Here is a 19,480-nt window from a genome sequence, read left to right as displayed (position 1 = left end):
AAGTTTATTAAAAAATTTCAGAAATAATTTATCATCTTTCTCATTTAATAATTTTATATAAATATCGTTTGCTTCATAAATTTATCTTTAAACTTCTTTTAAAAAATTTTAGATTTGTAATGTTTATAGTTATATATATATATATATATATATATATATATATATATATATACAAAATGGAACTTTATGCGTGTGATGTCACTTTCGCCAGCTAACACTTGATCTGACGGCGGTAAATCTGAACCAACTGATCGAACATTTGATAGATTGGATTATTTATTTATTTATCACAATTTTTGATACTACTCCATTACCTTTGAGACGATTTTTCCCAACAATATATATCTGAATATACTGTATGATGAAATTGGAATATTTAAATGAAGATAACGCAGGATCTTCATGTTTACGAAGCAATATTGTTGGAATGAAAATGTTTCGAAAACTAATTACAATTTAAAAACTTCTTTTTATCCAAGCAATAATGAAGTAAGTTAAACTTTTTACTTTTTTATTTGTATTTCAAATTTTAGAAACATTTATTGTTATTAATTTATGAACTTATTATACAGATTAACAGGGTAATTAGGCTTATGATATATTTTGTAATTTCTGAAAGGATATATTTATATTTTTTGCACATTAGATTAATAAATCATAAACAAATTAATTATACAGCATTTTTTTTAATTCAATATAGATATTATAGCAATATAAATTGCTTCTCTAACACCAGATATATATAGATAATTGTGTCTTTCTAGTAAATAATATTACTCAAGCAAAAAAAAAAATACCGAACAGAAGTTTATAATAACCAAATAACCGAATTCATTTTAGTTAAAATTATTTTTATTAGTTATTCGATACTGATAATTATCATCTATGCTTGGTTAAAATATGTATACAGCAGAGGCTCAAATAACTTATCTACTAACCCGAATGAAAAGCAAAAATCATGCATTGCAAGAAATGACAATAAATGATAACGCATAATACTCCACAATGCTATTTTATATTGAAATAATATAAAATGGTAATCATACAGTTGTTTAAAATAGACATTCAGCAAATGCGAAATATAATATTCAAGATAAATCATGATATAGTAAGAGATAAAAAATATTCATAAATTAATTTATTTAATGCATCATGTAAAGTATAAACGATAATAGCAAAGCACAAATTCGTAAATGCCTTTAAAATTTGCAATTCCTTCAAATGATCAAAATGAAATGAAAAGGAAATTATTGATAAAAAATAGTAGATTATTTATTATAAAAATAAAACTTCCAAAGTAACTTCATTTTCACAAAAAGAATTCAAACTTGGATTACATACTGTCAGAACACATTTATATTCTCTTAATAAATGCTTACATTCTGATTGGAAAAAAAATTAGTTCTTTTTTTAGAGTTGAAATATAAAAATTAAAGATTATTTTCTTCGGCGACAATTAAATATTTTTTGTTATAAGAAACACGAACCGAGATACATTTCATAATTATGCATTATTAAGAGAAATCCAATTTAATATTTCCATAGCGATAAAGATTCTAATAAAGGTAAAATTTTAAAGGAAACAGAGAAATAAGTTCTCACACTGAAGATTTCTGTTGAAATATTTCGCCAGAAAAATTAAACACAAAAATTGCAAACGATATTTTATTCATCAGAAAAATGCTGAGCCAATAATTGTTATGTATAACTCTTAGCTCTTTATCCTCAAAATTTACTTTTATAAGGATAAAAATAAAATTAAAAAATTGATTAAATTTTTTACTTTTTAAGAAAATGGCATAATTTGTGAGTCTAAAAGAAAAGAATTTCGAGTATAAAAGAAAAGAATTCACTTTATTGGCCTTCAAATAGCTGATCAGCTGATTTTATATGCAAGGTGTTGCCGAATTTGACAGACAAATTCAGAAGGGTGATAGTAGTTATCAGGAGGATAAAAAATCACCATACAACATGGGGTCCCAAGCGATAGTTAATTGGTGAAAATGCAAAAATATAGTGTCGGAGAACTGTTGGAAACTGTAAAAAAATTCATAAAAAATAATAAATGGTGTTTCAATTAAGAATTTTTTTAAGAGAAAGCACATTGTTAAAAAGTTTTTTTTTTTTCATGCTGGTAACATGCGAATCTAGGGGGTCGTAAATTACTGAAAATGAAAAAGTTGTTTAGAATCTATATTTGCAAAAATATTAAAATTTGAGGAAAAATAAAAGCTTGAAAATGTAAGGAGTTTCATATTCTATAATTTGATATAAGCGTGTAATGTGAGAACTGGGGAGTTTTAAAGATATTCAAGAAAAACTAAAATGGGAACCAGAAAACATCGCTGCAGCGTCAGTACCGATGTTCGCAGAGAGTGTTGTCAAATTCGAAAGACAAATTCAGAGCAAGGATAAGTAGCTGAAAGATTACCGCTTAAGTAGATGCAAAATTACCAGAAAACATAGGTAACATTTATTCAGTGAAAATCGCAAAAACAGACGTCGAAAAGACAATGAGTCTGTCGAAGAGAATGGCCCTATGAATGCGAGGATTAGGAACAAGGTAATTAGGAAGAAGCCTTCTCGTATGTAAATTTTTCATGCGTTCGAAAAAAATAAAAGCAGCGAGCAAGTATTCATGAATGAGCATTATAGAGTTGATGGTCGTTATACTTCATTCGCAAATAACAAGTCAGATTTCACGAATTCAATTAAAATGTGCTGGTATTCCATCATGCACTAACTAAATTGTAGGTGTTCCCTGCTGTAAATCCGGAGGAACGTGCTGGAAGAAAACAATGTACTTTTTACCGCTGAGGCGTTCGGACAGAAGATACGGTTCAAATAGAAGACTCTGCCCAGATGTTCAAATTTGTGTTGTAAGTTCGACGTGGTAGTGATGTGGAGATTTTCGAATGACCAAATATTCGCATTGTGCGTGTTGAAGACACCTTATCTCGAAAAGAAGACTTCATCTGAGAATAAAACTCTAGCAGAAAAGTGTGCATCTTCCTGTGTGGCATCAAGCATCCAGCATCCAGCTTGCGAACTCCACCCGATTTGTGATATTCATTGAAAAATGTTACCTGAGACCCTATGTTTTCTGGTAATTTTTCATCTACTTATGCCTACGATCCTTGCTCTGAATTTGTCTTTCGAATATGACAGCGCTCTTTGTGAACTTTACTGATGTCGCAGCGATGTTTTCTGGTTTCCATTTTAGTTTTCCTTAAATATCTTTAAAACTCCCCAGTTTTCACACTACACATATCAAAACAATAGAATATAAAATTCCTTATATTTTCAAGCTTTAAGTTTTAATATTTTTGCAAATATGGGTTCTAAACTACTTTTTCTTTTTCAGTAATTTACGACCCCTTAGATCATCAAATCCGTATTTTACCGGCATGAAAAACAAAACTTTTAAGAATGTGCTTTCACTTTTAAAAAAAATTTGTAGTTGAAGCACTATTCGTTTTTTTTATTAATTTTTTTTTTCAGTTTCCAACAGATTTCTGACTCTCTATATTTGTGGAATTTTTACCAATTAAACGTCGTTTCGGACCCCATGCTGTATGGGGATTCTTTATCCTCATGATGACTACTATCACCCCTCTGAATGTTTCAAATATTATATATTTGAAACATGATAATGAACACTGGCAACTTTTTAAACTGCAAGATTTAATTAAAATTTAACAGAAATCAGAAATTTTGTTTATTTTTCTGCAATAACCTTCGGAGAAAATTATCTCACAAAAAATTTAAAAACTAGTTTTTAATATTCAAATTCAAATTTTACCTTTTCAAATTTAAATTTAATTTCCATGCAATTTTCCCTTTAATTTCAATATTTTTTTCAAAACTAAATAAATTATTAGATGTTGAAGACTTTGAAATAAAAAGGAAACATATAAGGGAAGTTGAAAGGAAAATTTATAAATACTCTGTTGATAGGTAACGTTGAGACTTGAAACTATTCTACTTTTATTTTTTGAAAATTTTTTCGGCAACATTGTTTATTACTTTTCAAGGAATACTCAAATTTGTTTATTTATATAATATGTACGCGATTAAAAGATTCTTCGCACTAATATATTTACTTGAGTGATAAAGCAGTAAAATTAATAAATATATACCAAATCGAAACAATATGATACTCTTCTTAATATTGACAGAGCTATGCAAAATGGATCATAAAGTTTGAATATACACATAAAATCGATACGCACAGATCGATGATAACCGATAAAAATTTCTAAAAAGTCAATAAGATTAAAAATAAATAAGAAAAAATCAAGGAATAAATAAATAAGGAAATCTTTAAATTTTTTGTTTAAAAGTCGAACTTATTTTAAGTTTTTTAAATTTGAAAAATTAAGATTTTCTTTTTATTGTAAACTTGATTTTTGCCGATGTAACTCATGTCGCATTGATCGTAACAAAATCCAAAAAATGTGTAAAGTTTCATTTTCTATTATAAAAGAAATGATTCTCAAAGAAAATTGGACGAACTGTTCAGAAATGAAAAGTGTTAACTACGCTATTTTATTCTCTATGTAGAAAATATTTGCTTCTACCACTTTGTTACATTAATATGATAAAATTTCCACTGGATATTATCTGTAAATGACAATGCGCTTTATATAAATTGCAAAAAGAGTTCAAAACTTAGTTAGATCTAGAGCTGCCAAATTCAAGCCATAGATATTTCCTGGGTGATAAAAAATTTAAAAGAATGAGAAAAAAGCTTAAAAGTTAAGAAAAAGGCTTTCACAATTTTTTTTGGGGGGGGGGATTTTTAATTAATTCAAAATTAATCCTAATTTTATCTTTTTTCTTACTTCGGAGCATGCAATCGCATAAAAATAATTTTTACACCATATAAAATTTTAAATATCCATCTTTTTATTAATAGCAAAATAGATTTTATCAATAGCTTTTTCTCGAATTTTAATAAGTTTTTAAACTATTATTAAATCTATCTTAATCATTTTAAAGCCCATTTTACCATTTCTTTTCATTATTTTCGCAACTGCGTTTATACATATGATTGTTTCTACGATATTAAAAGTCTTATTTAGCACTCTTTATTGTTGCTATATAATTAAGAGCAAATTTCTGAAAATAATATAACTCAAGATGACGATAATGTCAGGATAATAATTTTAACGTTCTACAACATTTATGACTAAATAATTTATTCTTCATTAATTTTTTAATAAGGAAAAGCTATTGTCATTGTGTTTATCATAAAATGTCAACTTGCTTCGTGCAAATAAAAGTCATGTAATCTGTTTATTACTAAAATAAAAGAAGGGAATAGTCAAAAGATTTCCTCTATTTACGGCATTTCCCAAATTACCAAGAAGCAAGACAATTCTACGAAAAAAAGATATTTAGTTGTTTTCGAAAAATCCAACAATCAAGGAAACTTTCGGTAGATTCGCAGGATCTGATCCCTTCACCAGAAAAGCGACTCTGTATAAATCAAAGAAAATGAATAATTGACGCAATCTCTAGTGAATACAGCGGGTAGAGCACATGATCCGATATTTTATAGTTCCCTTGACTTGCTTTACAACATTGCTATTTATTTCGGAATATTCAAGATGCTTTTTCTTTGATTTCTCTCTCAATTTAATTTCCAATTGCACTTGTGTCTAATAAAGCGTTTTTGCAAAACTAAATTCCCGGTTAAATTTATTATGATGAAGTATTAACTTTTCTTGTGTCAAATAAAGTTATTATTTCGTCATATTAATTTTTTTGTTGTTCTTGTTATTCTCCATATGCTGTGTCATGATCATGGAAATAATTACTTTTAGAAACAGTTATGCAGCCTCAATAAGGTCAAGTAAAGGAGTCTATGGCATGCTGCCATTAACACAGAAAAGCTATATGCTACGTTTAAAGCTGGATTAAATTCTTTTAGCAATAGAAGTTTGGGGGACTATTCTTTCGCTTTCCTAATTTCTGAAATCAGATATTTCTTATTGAATTAATTTAATCTCCTTTTTAAGCAGTTTTCAGGGACATATATTTTGATGGAAAGGAAATTAAAAAAGCATTTAATTGTTGGTGATAATTTAGAGATCTAGTTCGGCACATCCGGTTTAAGAAAATTTGCATTTTTATTTTAAGGAAGATTGTAAAAAAAAATCAAGGTTAAAATTTTTTCAACTCATTCTAAATATCCATGTAAAACGTTTTCCAAGCTTTAATGCAGATATCTTCTTTGCTTATTTAATAATGGTCCTGATTATATTCTTTAATTTAAAAAAAATGCACTTGATAACCCGTCAAGAATCCAATCTTCATTAATGACTATATCCAGTAAAAAACAATACCAATTTTTTTTTACAATAAATTCGATTTCATTAAATTTACAATGCTGATAAATTTTATAATAAAGTTCATATAACAATTCCCCTCGTTGTCACTCACTCTCCGCTTATATAAAAAAACAAAGCGCTGCTAACCGAGTTAACATTGGTATGTTAAATCTCTCCCAACTTAAATATTAATGGCTATATAAACGAAGTATTTTTCAACATCACATTGAGATAGATGCTTAATGCATGATGTTCTGTTAATTATCAGTACAAGCTTTTCTAATTTACATGAAATATCACATTTACATGGAACGGCAAAGTTGCATGTCATTTTCATGATCTTATTTTTCATATAAAATGTCCGGTTGAATCCCACTTTTAAATGATACACTGCATTTACTCATTATGTATAAGTAATACAACAGCATGTTAAGTGGATTAAAGAATGCTAATAAGAAATTAAAGAATAGTCAATATAGTTTTCCAATATATTGGAATCATTTTTTTTTATCTAAGTAAGCTTTGGTAATAGTTCCCCAAAAAAATTTGGAAAAACAATAAAATGTAAAAATATATAATGAAATCACCAAAGAATGCTTAAAATTAAACATAATCTTATTTTTTTTTTTTTTTTTTTTGATTTCCGCAACGGAAAAAATATTATTTGATTAAAAACTGTTGTTGATTAAAATTAGAAAAATACATTGAATTTCATAGCAACAATGAAAAATGTTTCTTTGTATTAAATAATAAATATGGTTAAAAAAACTGAAAAAAATAAAGGTAAAATTTTACAGCAGCTAAATTGGTATCCTTTAAAAGATAACTCTTTAAATATTTTAGTGGAATAAACTTTATTTATACGTTTAAAGGAAAGTTTCTGTCTACCTTACTGCCTAAATTTAAGTTTTTACGATAAAAATAAAGCGAAGAAAGCTAGATAGATAAAATTTGGTTCACAGATTTAACATCTAAAGTGTAAATAGCTATTAGATTTGAAAGCAAGTTTGTTAAATGGCTGATCGCTTGCTGGTTTCATAAGCATGTAAATGCAATAACACAAAAACCCAATGATTTAAATATTTGAAATTTGGTATGTGACTCTGTAACAGAAATTGTAATTTTTTTGCCAAATTTTGATTTCAATTGCTCAGGGAAAAGACGTTTAAAAAGCTTATTTGTTGTTCTGGTTATTGTGTAATAATTGACATCCCAAAGATTAATTTCCAAAAAAATTTTTAAGTTCTCATAATATTAGGTTATTTTTGTAATTATTGTTCGCCAACAGAATGTGGTAATAATATATATTTATTATACATTATAAAGAGAAAATAGATTTGAGGAAACTAATCCCTTAAGCTAAAAATAGAGACTTGTTTTGACAATTAAGCAAGAATTGCTGAATTTTCTTCTAATTCTCCGGGAATATCTGGTCAAGAGTAGGTGCAACTGATGTTATATGGGGTTTGTGAAATTAAAATTATAAGCGGATACATATTTTACTCAAGTTCCGTAAAAGAAACGATAATAAAATTCTTAATATTTCCCTTATTTCTCAAAAAACAACAAATTGATTGTACTATTTCCTTTTGTACTCTGCACCGCCTATATATTTCTATAAATTTGTTATTTTTTCCTTACATTTATATTTTTCAGGATTTTGTTATATTTTATACTAGCCGCCTTTGGCGACCAGCCGGTTCGCCAATCTTAATGTTCGTTTAAATTTTAATAATTAAATAGCTTGAACCGGAGTTTACCCCTTCTTCGCCAAGTTGCGATAACGCGCCAAAGCTGGCAATCTTTATTATGCACTATGATTGAACATCTGCTCTTTTGCTTTTGAACATTTCGAAAGGCCGTTGTTAGCGATTTTTAAAAATTTTGCCAAGCAGGGGGTTAAACTCCGGTCGTACCATTAAATATTTTACGCAATTCCAACTTTAATAGATTCTTCAGCAAAATATTTTAAAACTTCAAATTTTGATAGTCATATAACTCACTCATAATATTATAAAGGCCTTCAGTCATAACGTGATATGTATCTCTCTCATTTTCTGTTACCCCTCGTAGAATTTATGCTTTAAATTAAAGTGTAAATGATTAATCTGCAGTTAATATAATAATATTTTTTACTGAAACAAAGCATTTTTTTTAATAATATGATTACTGATAATAGAGTCACTGAGCGTTTAAACTTTACGGGCACTAAAGAATATCTTTCTTCATTTATGTAATATCTCAAGAATTTGTCAACAAAATTTTCTCAGATTCATCATGAACAGATCTATTAATTAACAATGTTTAATTTTCAATGCATCAAACACTAAGAAAATAAAATGAATCGTTTAAAATAATCGGTCGAAAACAGGTTTAAAAAAACTACTTAAAAAACGATGTACTTAAAACTATAAGTACATACAAAAAAATATATAACTAACATAAATACAATTTAATTACAAAAGCATGCAACTAACCTAAAAATAATTTGAATTATTGAAAACAGGTTAAAAAAACTACTTAAAAAACGATGTACTTAAAACTATAAGCATATTTAAAAAATATATAACTAACATAAATACAATTTACTTACAAAAGCATGCAACTAACCTAAAAATAATTTAAACAACAGAATGCGCATGCGTGAATTTTCTTCGCCACTTACGGTAACGCAAATGCGTGGATTTTTCTACGCCAGTTGGGGTAACGCTATGCAGATTAGACATTTTTAATTTCCTTTATTCTGTGTTATTTTAATTCAAAAGTACTTCAGAATGAATCTGAAACATGGATTAATTAACAATGTTTAATTTTAAATGCATCAAACATTAAGAAAATAAACAGAATCGTTTGAAATAATCCGCCGAAAAATGTTAACCCTAGACTCATTACTGTTGGGAGAAAAAAAAAAAAAAAACTAAAGACTTACTCATTTGGCGGTGGGGAAAATGGAAGATTTTTTTTGGCGGAAAAGTTGGCGGTGGGGAAAATGGAAGATTTTTTTGGCGGGAAAGTTAGTTTTTAATTAATAATTAAAATTTCAAAAAAAGGGACCCCAGGTGCACATTCCCGACCTCTAAGGTATACATGTACCAAATTTGATAGCTGTATGTTAAATGACCTGGCCTGTAGAGCGCCAACACACACACACACACACATTGAGCTTTATTATAAGTATAGATTAGGCTGCCTTTAACAAACAGCAAGTTCTCCAGGATTAATGGATGCTAAGCATTTTAAATAAATATTTTATGTAACTTGGTCTTAATAGCTTTCTCAACAAAATATTTTTAAACTTCCTTCGCATTCACGTTCGTTTATAGTTTTAGAAACTTACACCGTTCCGTTCATCGTACCACGCACTCCCTAAACAATGTTTTTCTTTTTTTCTTTTTCTTTTCTTTTTTTTTCACAATAACTAAAATTTGAATTTCGATTTGAAATAGAAATGATTTAACTTCAACTAATACAGTGCAATTCTCTCAGTAATATTCAATATTTCAGTAATATTCTCGTTGAAACTAAACATATTCATTAAAAATAATGATAAAAAGTGGAATCGTTTAGCACTGGATGTGACTACAGAATATATTTTATAACTGGCATTATATTTTCAGAAGATCATTCTACGAAAATTTCCCTGACTCAACTGAACTTTAATGTACTTAAGTATAATCACAATTTCCAAGCAAGAAAAACAATTGTATATTTTTATATATGAAAGTATATTAATATTTTTGTTGGACATTTGGAAAAAATCCATACAGTAATTTATTTCGGATCCGAATTTTTATGGTGTCCTTGTGTTTTTCCAATTCCACGCCATGATCTCATGTAACCCGACCTTTTTTTTTTTGCAAGTTACGTGATTTGTGGTTGGCAGCAACTGCAATGCAAATTTGGCTACTATTTAAACTCGCCTCGTGTAAGTGTATGAGAGGTGTTTTAAGGTCTTCGTTCGAGGCGGAAGCGAATTTAGCTGTGTGCAAGTGGTTTGTTGCTTCACCATTTTAAGATAGTTTCTTTCAGTTCGTTTAAATGTTAGACAGAAAGGGCGAATGTTTCGAATCTGTTGACCAAGGTCTGGTAATGTTAATTTAAACTTTGATTTTAACATTTTTCGTATTATTTTGATTGTTCCAGTAATGAGCACATTGACTTTAATCATCAATAAAACTTATTTTGAGGAAACTTTCAACTTTATGCCACTTCGACATAAAATTTCACTGTCAACTTTGCTAAAATTTGGGTTAGTTTACTCAGAGGAATAACAATTTTAAATATGGAAACTTTTTATAGAGCTAATTGCAAGTACAGCAAAATTTCAAGCATTTTATTTAAAACTTTCTTTAAATAAAAATAGACTCAACTTGAGAAAGTGATTCGAATTTTTATCATGAACAATGAAAGAAAATCCTGGCATATTTGTAGAAACAATAAAAACTATTTAAGATTATTAACAAAAATGAAATATCGTTGGAAGTTGCATATTTTTGTAAAATAGATTGAAACTTATTAATAGAATAATAAAAACTTAAAAATAGATTTTTAAATTAATTAAAAACAGCCAAAACATTATACGACAATTGAATTATAACATTCTAAAGATGTTTAAGATGGTGTGGTGTTTCACTACAATATTTTCGGCAGTTATTGTAAGAAGACATCAAAATACCGCTACTTTTTTTAACTAATTAAAATCTTTAAAAAATCATTGCGAAGTGCATATTTCCTTCCTCCAATGTATATCTGTGCCAAATCTGTTGGTTAAAAGTCTAATGGTTTGTCTTGTAGAAGGCAAACACGCACGCACACTTTTATTATTAGTCGTACATTAGTACATACTTTATTAGTAGTATATTCTCCTTTTTTATTAATAGACAGATATTTATATCTTTATTAATCTAAATCTGGTTTATCTTATTTACAAAGTATTCTTGTACCTTATTTATGCACAACAGTGTATAAATAATGCTCCGGTTTAAAGGTTGGCGCAGCATAATCAAAAATGGTTTTTGCGCCATAAAACTCCATTAAATCAAATCAAATCAAATCAAACCGGTTTAAAGGAAGTTTTATGTATTATAAGTTTTTTCCAACTCTCATCCCCACCTCTCCTCTCTTTTACACTTAACTCGCTATGCTATTCTTAAAATTGCATTAACTTGAGAGCCTCTTGCAAAAATTCAAAAACATCAATGTGAAAGTAATCTATTGTTTCACCATTGTGTATACAGGGCTTTACAAATTCATGTTTAAAAATATTTTCCTCTTAATTTGTGTTCAACATAATAGAGAGAAAATAATGAGAAATCGTAGATTTGTCTTAAATTTGCATAATTAATTAAATATTTAATAATTATATCGAGAAAATAAAAACAAATCTTATTTTATATTTAAGAATTTATTTTTAAAATTGAATGGAATAAAAGACATCAATGTGTCATAAAACAGATCAAACACATTTTTTTTGTGCGTTTTGGCGACAATATGCACATAAGTATTAAAATAATTCCATAAGCTATGAACAAATGCAAAGTGTCATGTACATTCTGAGGATAAAAATTTGTGATGGGAAAAGAAAGTCTGTATACTTCATATCATATAATGAATATTATGTATGGCAGTTATAATCCGATGTATTATTTCTGATGATTGCATCCCATTTTTTCAACAATCGCATGCACATGGGGATGAATAAAATACTAACAGATATGTTTCTCTCATTTCTGATATAGTTTACTCAGTATGTATTAAAACGTATTATTTAACACTTTCAACTCTACCGACGAGATATCTCGTCTTTCAGACACTTCCAATTACAGCTTTCTGTGGACTAAAATTTGTCTCTTATACCAGTGTGAAAAAAAGTAAAGGTATTCTTCAGATACTTATTAGAAAGTTCAACCTATCTAAACTGGCATAAGAGACAAATTTTAGCCCACAGAAACCTGTAATTGGAAGTATCTGAAAGACGAGATATCTATTCTGTCTAAAGTTTGAATAAAAATTTAGGATCATAATAATTTCATTGAGTCATCATCTAGTGATAAACCGGCCAATGGATTTATGGACGGGCCTATGACCCGTTTATCATTACTGATGCTTTCTCAGTGCTATTCAGCTTCAAATTTTCAGAGCAACTAGGGCTATCGTCTGTTGAAATTGAACGCATTCGCTGCTATGATATTTTGAAAATTAATATTAATAATAAAATATCTTTTGAGTTCTATGAAATTTTCCCGTTCTTATTTTTATAATACAAAAACATCCCGAAACCGCAGTTCCTTCGCTCTTTTTTTTTCTTCTGTTTTATAAAGTTGAATGTATCAATATATATAACTGATGTACTGTTTTTGAAAGCCACTAAATCTAACCTTTCCTACAATTACTGAATGAAGGAAAGAAGCATTCAAGAAATTATGTCATCCATCATCAAATATTGTATATAAAGTATTATTGCGAATTTGTGTGCGAATGTAATGTGTGTACATTTTGTTGGTTATCGAATTTCATTCATCCAATAAAAGACTTAATTATCTTTTTAGAGCGAGTAAGTCCAAATATGGGAAAATTTCATTCGAATTTAACGGTGTAATATTGTTCTTGTAAGGATGTTTCAAACTCAAACCTGTTTTTTGCTAATGCACCTAATTTTCCACTAATTAAAATTTAATCTTATAATCGGAGATAATCAATTATCGGAACAGATGTATGCATTTTTGACATCTCTTTGAATATTATCTATGAGAAAATAACAAATTATGCAATATAAGTGAGTAGTTAGTTTCATATATGCACAATCATGGTATCTAAAAAAAACATTTTAGATACTGGAATTCATGAACGTGTAAGAGAGATAAAAAGTCCGATATATACGAAATTGGCCATTCCTGTTTCCTCCAATATTTCAATTCCAAATCTTTCTGCTTGTTCTTTGTTATAGTTCATTTTTCATTCAAATTTCTTTTAATAGTTGAAAGATTAGATAAATAATTTATTTAACTAAAAATATATATTTAAAAGAAGTCATATCTTAAAAGTAGTTCTAACGTTTTAAAGTAATTAAGAACTACTATTTGTAGGTTTTTAGTAATTATGTGATGCTCCGTTTCATGACATTGCTAATAATATTGTTTATTTTTCTTCAATTCACTACAAATTTAGTCTTGTAAAAATCATTTAGAAATAATTCGAATCCAAAAATTCATATTCAACATTATTTTTATAATTTATCTTACTTCATGCATGAATGCTTTTTAGAGCATATATTATCTGTTCTGTGCTTATTGTTGACAACTAAATACTACAGATTTCATTCCATTCTGTAACATTTAATTAATTAACCATCATTGGAATCGAAGTTGTTCTGAAGAAATCTTTCTTCCGTATGTTTCGTAAAAGAATTTTTCGTCCATTTTCAAATAGCTTTCTATTTCTTCAGCTGACAGAACTAGAAGTGAAATTTAAGAAAACACCGTATAATAAGAGAAACTAACGGGACAAATCGTTATTTTCTTCGAAGAATTCATATAGAATGTCAACGAAATAGTGAAAGTACATTTCGATTCGCTTTAAAAAGAAAGAAGAGAAAGAGAAACATTACTCTTTTTTAGTAAAGACAAATCCATTAGTACAGAGTAAGATAGTTCTATAAAAAATAATCAAAATATTTGTTTATTTGTTTTTTAAGTAACTTATCTTTTTATACAATAAATTAAGTCCACATATTGACGTATACATTTGAATAGAATATGATTTTAAACGAAAATATTTAGCGGAACAATGTGAATGTATTTTGCATTTCCATACAGAATATCTTAGTTTTCTTTTATTATTATTATTATTATTATTAAATATAAAACTATATTTAACATATAAATATCATTAAAAATTGAATTCGGCGTTATTCTCATCATACAAGTCCTCATTAACAGATGATAATAATCGTTTTCAAAATGCAAAATGGTGGTTAAGGATGACACGCGCAAGATAATTTAAGTTGGATACCAATAAATCCTTTAAGCAAGTAAAAGTTATGTGTCATGAGCAATTGTTATATGCACAAGTTGTATGGTATTGGGGCATTGAATTGTTTTTGCTTTTAAGACTTTTGTTAAATAGAACAGAAAAAGGAAATGTTGCAACCAGATGACATGACTGCTAGAGATGAATATCATGGCTTTTGTCAAAGAATTAAGCATGAAAGTTGTTTGAAATTGATATTTTAAAATTCACTCACCTATTGTCGAGACGACAGTTCCCACGAAGTAAAAGGCACCTGGATAGTCCCAACGGGGTCTCTTCTGTATGATCCCCGATGCAGATGCATTGCCATACTCCCACAGCAACACTTCTACATCTGCTGGGTCTACTGTACCATTATACTTTTCCATGAACCACCTGTAGATCTCCCAGTAGCGTTTGCGGTCGTCCGTCTCGTTCTGATGTTCCAGCCACTGGAACAGCCAGGCACCGGCTGCCATATATATCAGCATCACCACCCCCAGCAACAGGAACCGGGTGTTGTCTTCATGCAAGTGCAGAACACGACAGCAACCCTTACCCCTGGTCATAGAGCCAGGTCATGCAGTTACCACTATCTTGCTGCAATACAATAACTACTCCTCAAGGTGGCAGTTTTAGTCTTCAAATAGATTTCGATATCCAAAACAGCAGAGTTTATTCGATGGGCTGTATTAAAGAGTGCAAAGTTGACTTACACTTGAATAAAAGTAAATGGTAAAATGAATGATACCTATTGAGATTATTTCGAAATAATTCTCTCACTATTGGAATAAAATAATATGATTCTTCAAATGACAGTAATAAAACGTATGTTATAATAGTTTCATGAGAATGCGGTTTCTAAGTTGAAATAATTTTAAACTAAAAGAAAATTGTTGATTCATATTATCAAAACGATAACACTGAAAGAACATTCAACTCGTTGATTATAATAATCTCTTTCTCTTGATGTAAAAGTTTTGCTGGTATTACAGAAAACTGAATCTAGTTCTTGCTACTTGAGATGAACTGTTTCAAGTGGATTTAATGTTTTCGAATTTACGGACGTTGCTAGAAAAGTTAGGGTAACCAACTTTTTTTTATTCACTTGCTTCCAGAAGTGAACTGTTATTTTTTAATGAAATTGTCTAGTTTATTACAGATATAAACAATTCAGTTGTAACGACATACACAATGATGCAACTTACCAATACCTTTTAAATGCAAGTCGCAATTGTACAATCTGTTATCTAAAACATAAGCCGCAACATGACACTAACTGAACACTGTATCGGATGATAAAACTGAATTTCAAGAGTTTGTAAAACTTCAGAATCAGATGCTTCTTATGATAATACACTCTATTTAATACTTATTATTACACTGCAACTCTTACTTCTAATCATAATTCAATAATCCTATGAATTTCGTACCTCACAAGCAGATTTTTGAAGCGTGTTGACACTTGGGAAAGTTCTTGCAATTAATTTCAGCTGTAGATTTCCCTTTTCTTAGCTATGTTTTGCACTTCATTTAGTAATTGTTTCTCCTATAAGAGTTTAAACGCTTTGAAATGTTAGCACTACTAAATGCTTCCTTAATAAAGGCTTCAGTTAATGAATTTTATAGAAATAAATTCAGTTAACTGAAATCAGCAGGTTATAAATAGAAATACATCACACTGAAAATTTGTCTTCATCAAATTCCTTTTGTTTATATGTCAAACACTGAATTTTCGCTTGCTTTCGTTTCAAATTATTTAATCATTACAAACAATATACTCATCATATAAATAATTTCAATATTGACTGCCGTCTTTGACTCATGAAGCATTTGTACAATTCGAAGAAAAAAAGCAACATAAATGAGCCTTCAATCTTAAACCTACGCACAACAATAAGAAATTTTTATCGTCTAAACTTTTCATTTATTGTCTAAAAAATGCTAACATGGATTTAATTTTTGAATCGAAGAAACTGTTGTTTGGCAAAATTCTAATTTTTTTAACGATTTAGAATACTGTATCAATGAAACTCTAGTCCATAAAATAATGAGAACCTTCTGCTTTAGTTACAGTTAAGTTGAATTTATAAATTCTTTTTAATAATTTTAATTAAGGAATAGATGCAATTAATGTTTCCTACCCTTTGTAGCATTTTACATTATAAAACGCAATCTGTTGAAAGAGGAAAGAATGCTGAAATAATACTTCTTCTTTTTTAATATATAAAATTTGTACTTTTTTACTCTATTCTTACTATTATCTTTCCTTTTAGAAATAACAATATTTTTCAGAACATTTTATTCTCTCTGGAATAAATATTGAAAGATAATCATACGTTTTATTTTTCAATTTTTGAATCATTTACTACCATTAATTGAATTTCCTCATAGCATTAAATGAATTTACTAATATTGAAACAAAATAAATGAAAGCAAACAAAAAATAAATTTTATAAACTCTTATTGTTATTTAAATATATTTAAAAATATATTTTTCAAACAGTTGTGTCGTATGAACTTTACTCTAGAATATGTCCTAAAATCTTTAGCAAATCTTATAAGAGTCTATTTCATTTTAGTCTATTATACACAAAATATAATGTTAAACTGCTATAGAAACTATTTTAAGCTCTCCATTATTCTCTACTTTTACAAAGCTTAATGACAGTTTTGACAGCTAAGATTTTGATGGAAGCTACATTCTTAAAATTACTGTACAAAATGTAACTGTAAGTATTTTATCAAACATTAAGTTAACATTCCTTAAGGCTCATCAATACTTTTTTTGCAATAATAGAGCTGAAAATAAAAATATTTAAATGTTGTTTTTTTATTAATATTTAATATGGTTTCTCAATGTGCTTATTTAACTCTTTGCTTAAAATATAAATTTATTTTCAACAGTTCTTATATTAGTTTTCAAAAACTACCAACACTTATCTGTTTCACTCGATATATTTCAAGAATACTATTTTATACATTTAAATGAAAGTTAATATCTCATTATGAAGCATAGATAAAAAATATTTTATTTATGCTATATATATATAAATAGGAGTTTATAAACTATTAATTAGATTCTCATTTTCGAAAAAATCGAAAATATAGTTTTTCGTAAACTATGTTTAATTTATTTGTGCATACGTTTCATAGTTATTTTGGTATATTTTGCTCATATAAATATTGCTTTCCTTTTCTTAAAAATCAACGAATTGCAATAACTTATAAATGTAGTATCTCGTATTCTTATTATATTATTTAATCGTCGTACAAGGCACAATAGTTAACAGAATTATTAAATGCAAAATAGATCGTTGATTTTGTCGAACTAACTTTTAGCTGCTTAATTTTAATATCTTAAATTTTTCATCTGAAATCTATACTCACAAATGGTCCAAAATGTAAACTTCTGTTCTTTCTGATGATAAACTAATATGACAATTCATAGAACTTTCTCCGGTTCACTTCTGAATTATATGAATTGCTGAAAGTTTTCATCACTAAATGAATCAATCAAGGAAAATAGGAATGTTGTTAGAACTCTGGAAACAGTGATCAAATACTGGCTTTCAGCCAGTTTTCATAACATTCATTGAATTGCTTCACATCTTTTGGAAGATATTGTTCATTAACAAAATGGCTATTTTAAAATGTTGAGAAAGTTCTACTGTTTACATCACAAAATGTTATCAATTATTTTAAATACATATCTTTCAACTTTCTCTTCTCTGTTATTTAAAGCTTGGTTTTAATTTGGTGAAGAACCAAATTTCACAACAGTTCCTGAAATATAAATGTTGATTTGAATTATACAGTATATTTAAAAATAGAATAAATTAAGCATTACATATTTTTCATTTACTAAGGGATTGAGAAATTTTCGAAAATTTCATTATTAGTAGTATTCGAAGAGAATTATTTAAAACATACTATAAACAATGCTCACATAATTAAATAAATTCAGCTTTTCCCAAACTGGCAATTCTATATATAATGGAATAAGAGTGTTTTGTTATGTTGAAAAAGTCGAACTTGTTTTTCACTTCAGATGAAGAATAGATTCAAAAATAAATAAACAATTATTTTTAAAAAAAATCCTCGATTAATTATCACTTAAAATGCAAATTCCGTAAGTTACAATTCAGAGCTTTTGATACCATCGAACAAGATCTTCACTAAAAATAGCGTTCATATCCAAAGCCAGAATGATTTCTCAAACGATATAATTGCATCACGAAATCATCTTTCAAGAGCAGACGATTATTTTTCCTTTTTTAACCAGAACTCGACGAAATATGATCGTTAACCTCTAAATAGTTGTCCATTTATTCCTTGCAAGACTCGCTCGTCAATCTTAAAGGAAAAAAGTCCTCCGCTGCAACACGTGTGGCTGTTGTTGTGGCCTCCGTCACCATAGCAACGGGATGAATCCTTGCATCCGTCGCTCTCGCTCTCTGTTCTCTGACTGGAGCCATCCCATCGACACGCGCTCACTAAGAGGGCCTCAGGAGAGACACCTGGTGCAGTATTTACATTATTCGTCTCAATAACGCAGAGAATCGTTTATCGGCAGACGACTGATAGAGACAGCGACTAAAAGAGTATCGTTTGCAGCGCTGGGATTCGTTGAGATAAAAAAAAGAAATAAAGAGATGGCTAGTGTTTATCGGCTTCGATGAAACGGTCTTTTGCTACTACAAAATTAGAATTTTTCACCTCATTCTATTATAAAAATTACGAACTGTAGTAAATTTGAGCATTTGTTTTTGTTTTGTATTTTTAAAAATTTAAATATTTTTAAGTTAATTACATTTTACTAAATAAAAAATATTCAGAAGTAATACGTCCGTCGAAATTAATGGTTGATAACGATTTCGATTAAATATTTCATTTTATTTGGTCTTAATGGCTTTCCTATCGAAATATTTTTAAACATCAAATTTTAATAAGCATACAGCTTATAACATTTTGGAAGCACTGTATCGTTCTGCTCCTATATATTTCCCTAAGCAGTAAATGAAATCATAGAAAAAAGAAACACTTTTTTTTTTCTTTAAAAATTTTTTCAATAATACTTGGATTTAAAATTAAATTTTTATTGTAAATATTACAAAAGTTTTAAAGCTTTTATTAAA

General features: G+C 28.3%; 1 protein-coding gene across 1 annotated transcript in view; it reads right to left on the bottom strand.

Annotated features, from left to right (window-relative positions):
• The window catches only part of LOC129984978 (potassium channel subfamily K member 13-like), a 188,643-nt gene extending 173,732 nt beyond the window's left edge, over positions 1-14,911 (bottom strand). Inside the window, exon 1 of the mRNA XM_056094914.1 lies at positions 14,578-14,911. Within this exon, the coding sequence (XP_055950889.1) occupies positions 14,578-14,911 (334 nt within the window). The remainder of the gene's footprint in view (positions 1-14,577) is intronic.
• Positions 14,912-19,480: the final 4,569 nt, after the last annotated feature.

This window comes from Argiope bruennichi, chromosome 9 (assembly GCF_947563725.1).
Source record: "Argiope bruennichi chromosome 9, qqArgBrue1.1, whole genome shotgun sequence".
Taxonomy (NCBI): Eukaryota; Metazoa; Arthropoda; class Arachnida; order Araneae; family Araneidae; genus Argiope; species Argiope bruennichi.
Note: the sequence above shows the minus strand (reverse complement) of the source record. Positions and strands in the feature narration are given on the sequence as shown.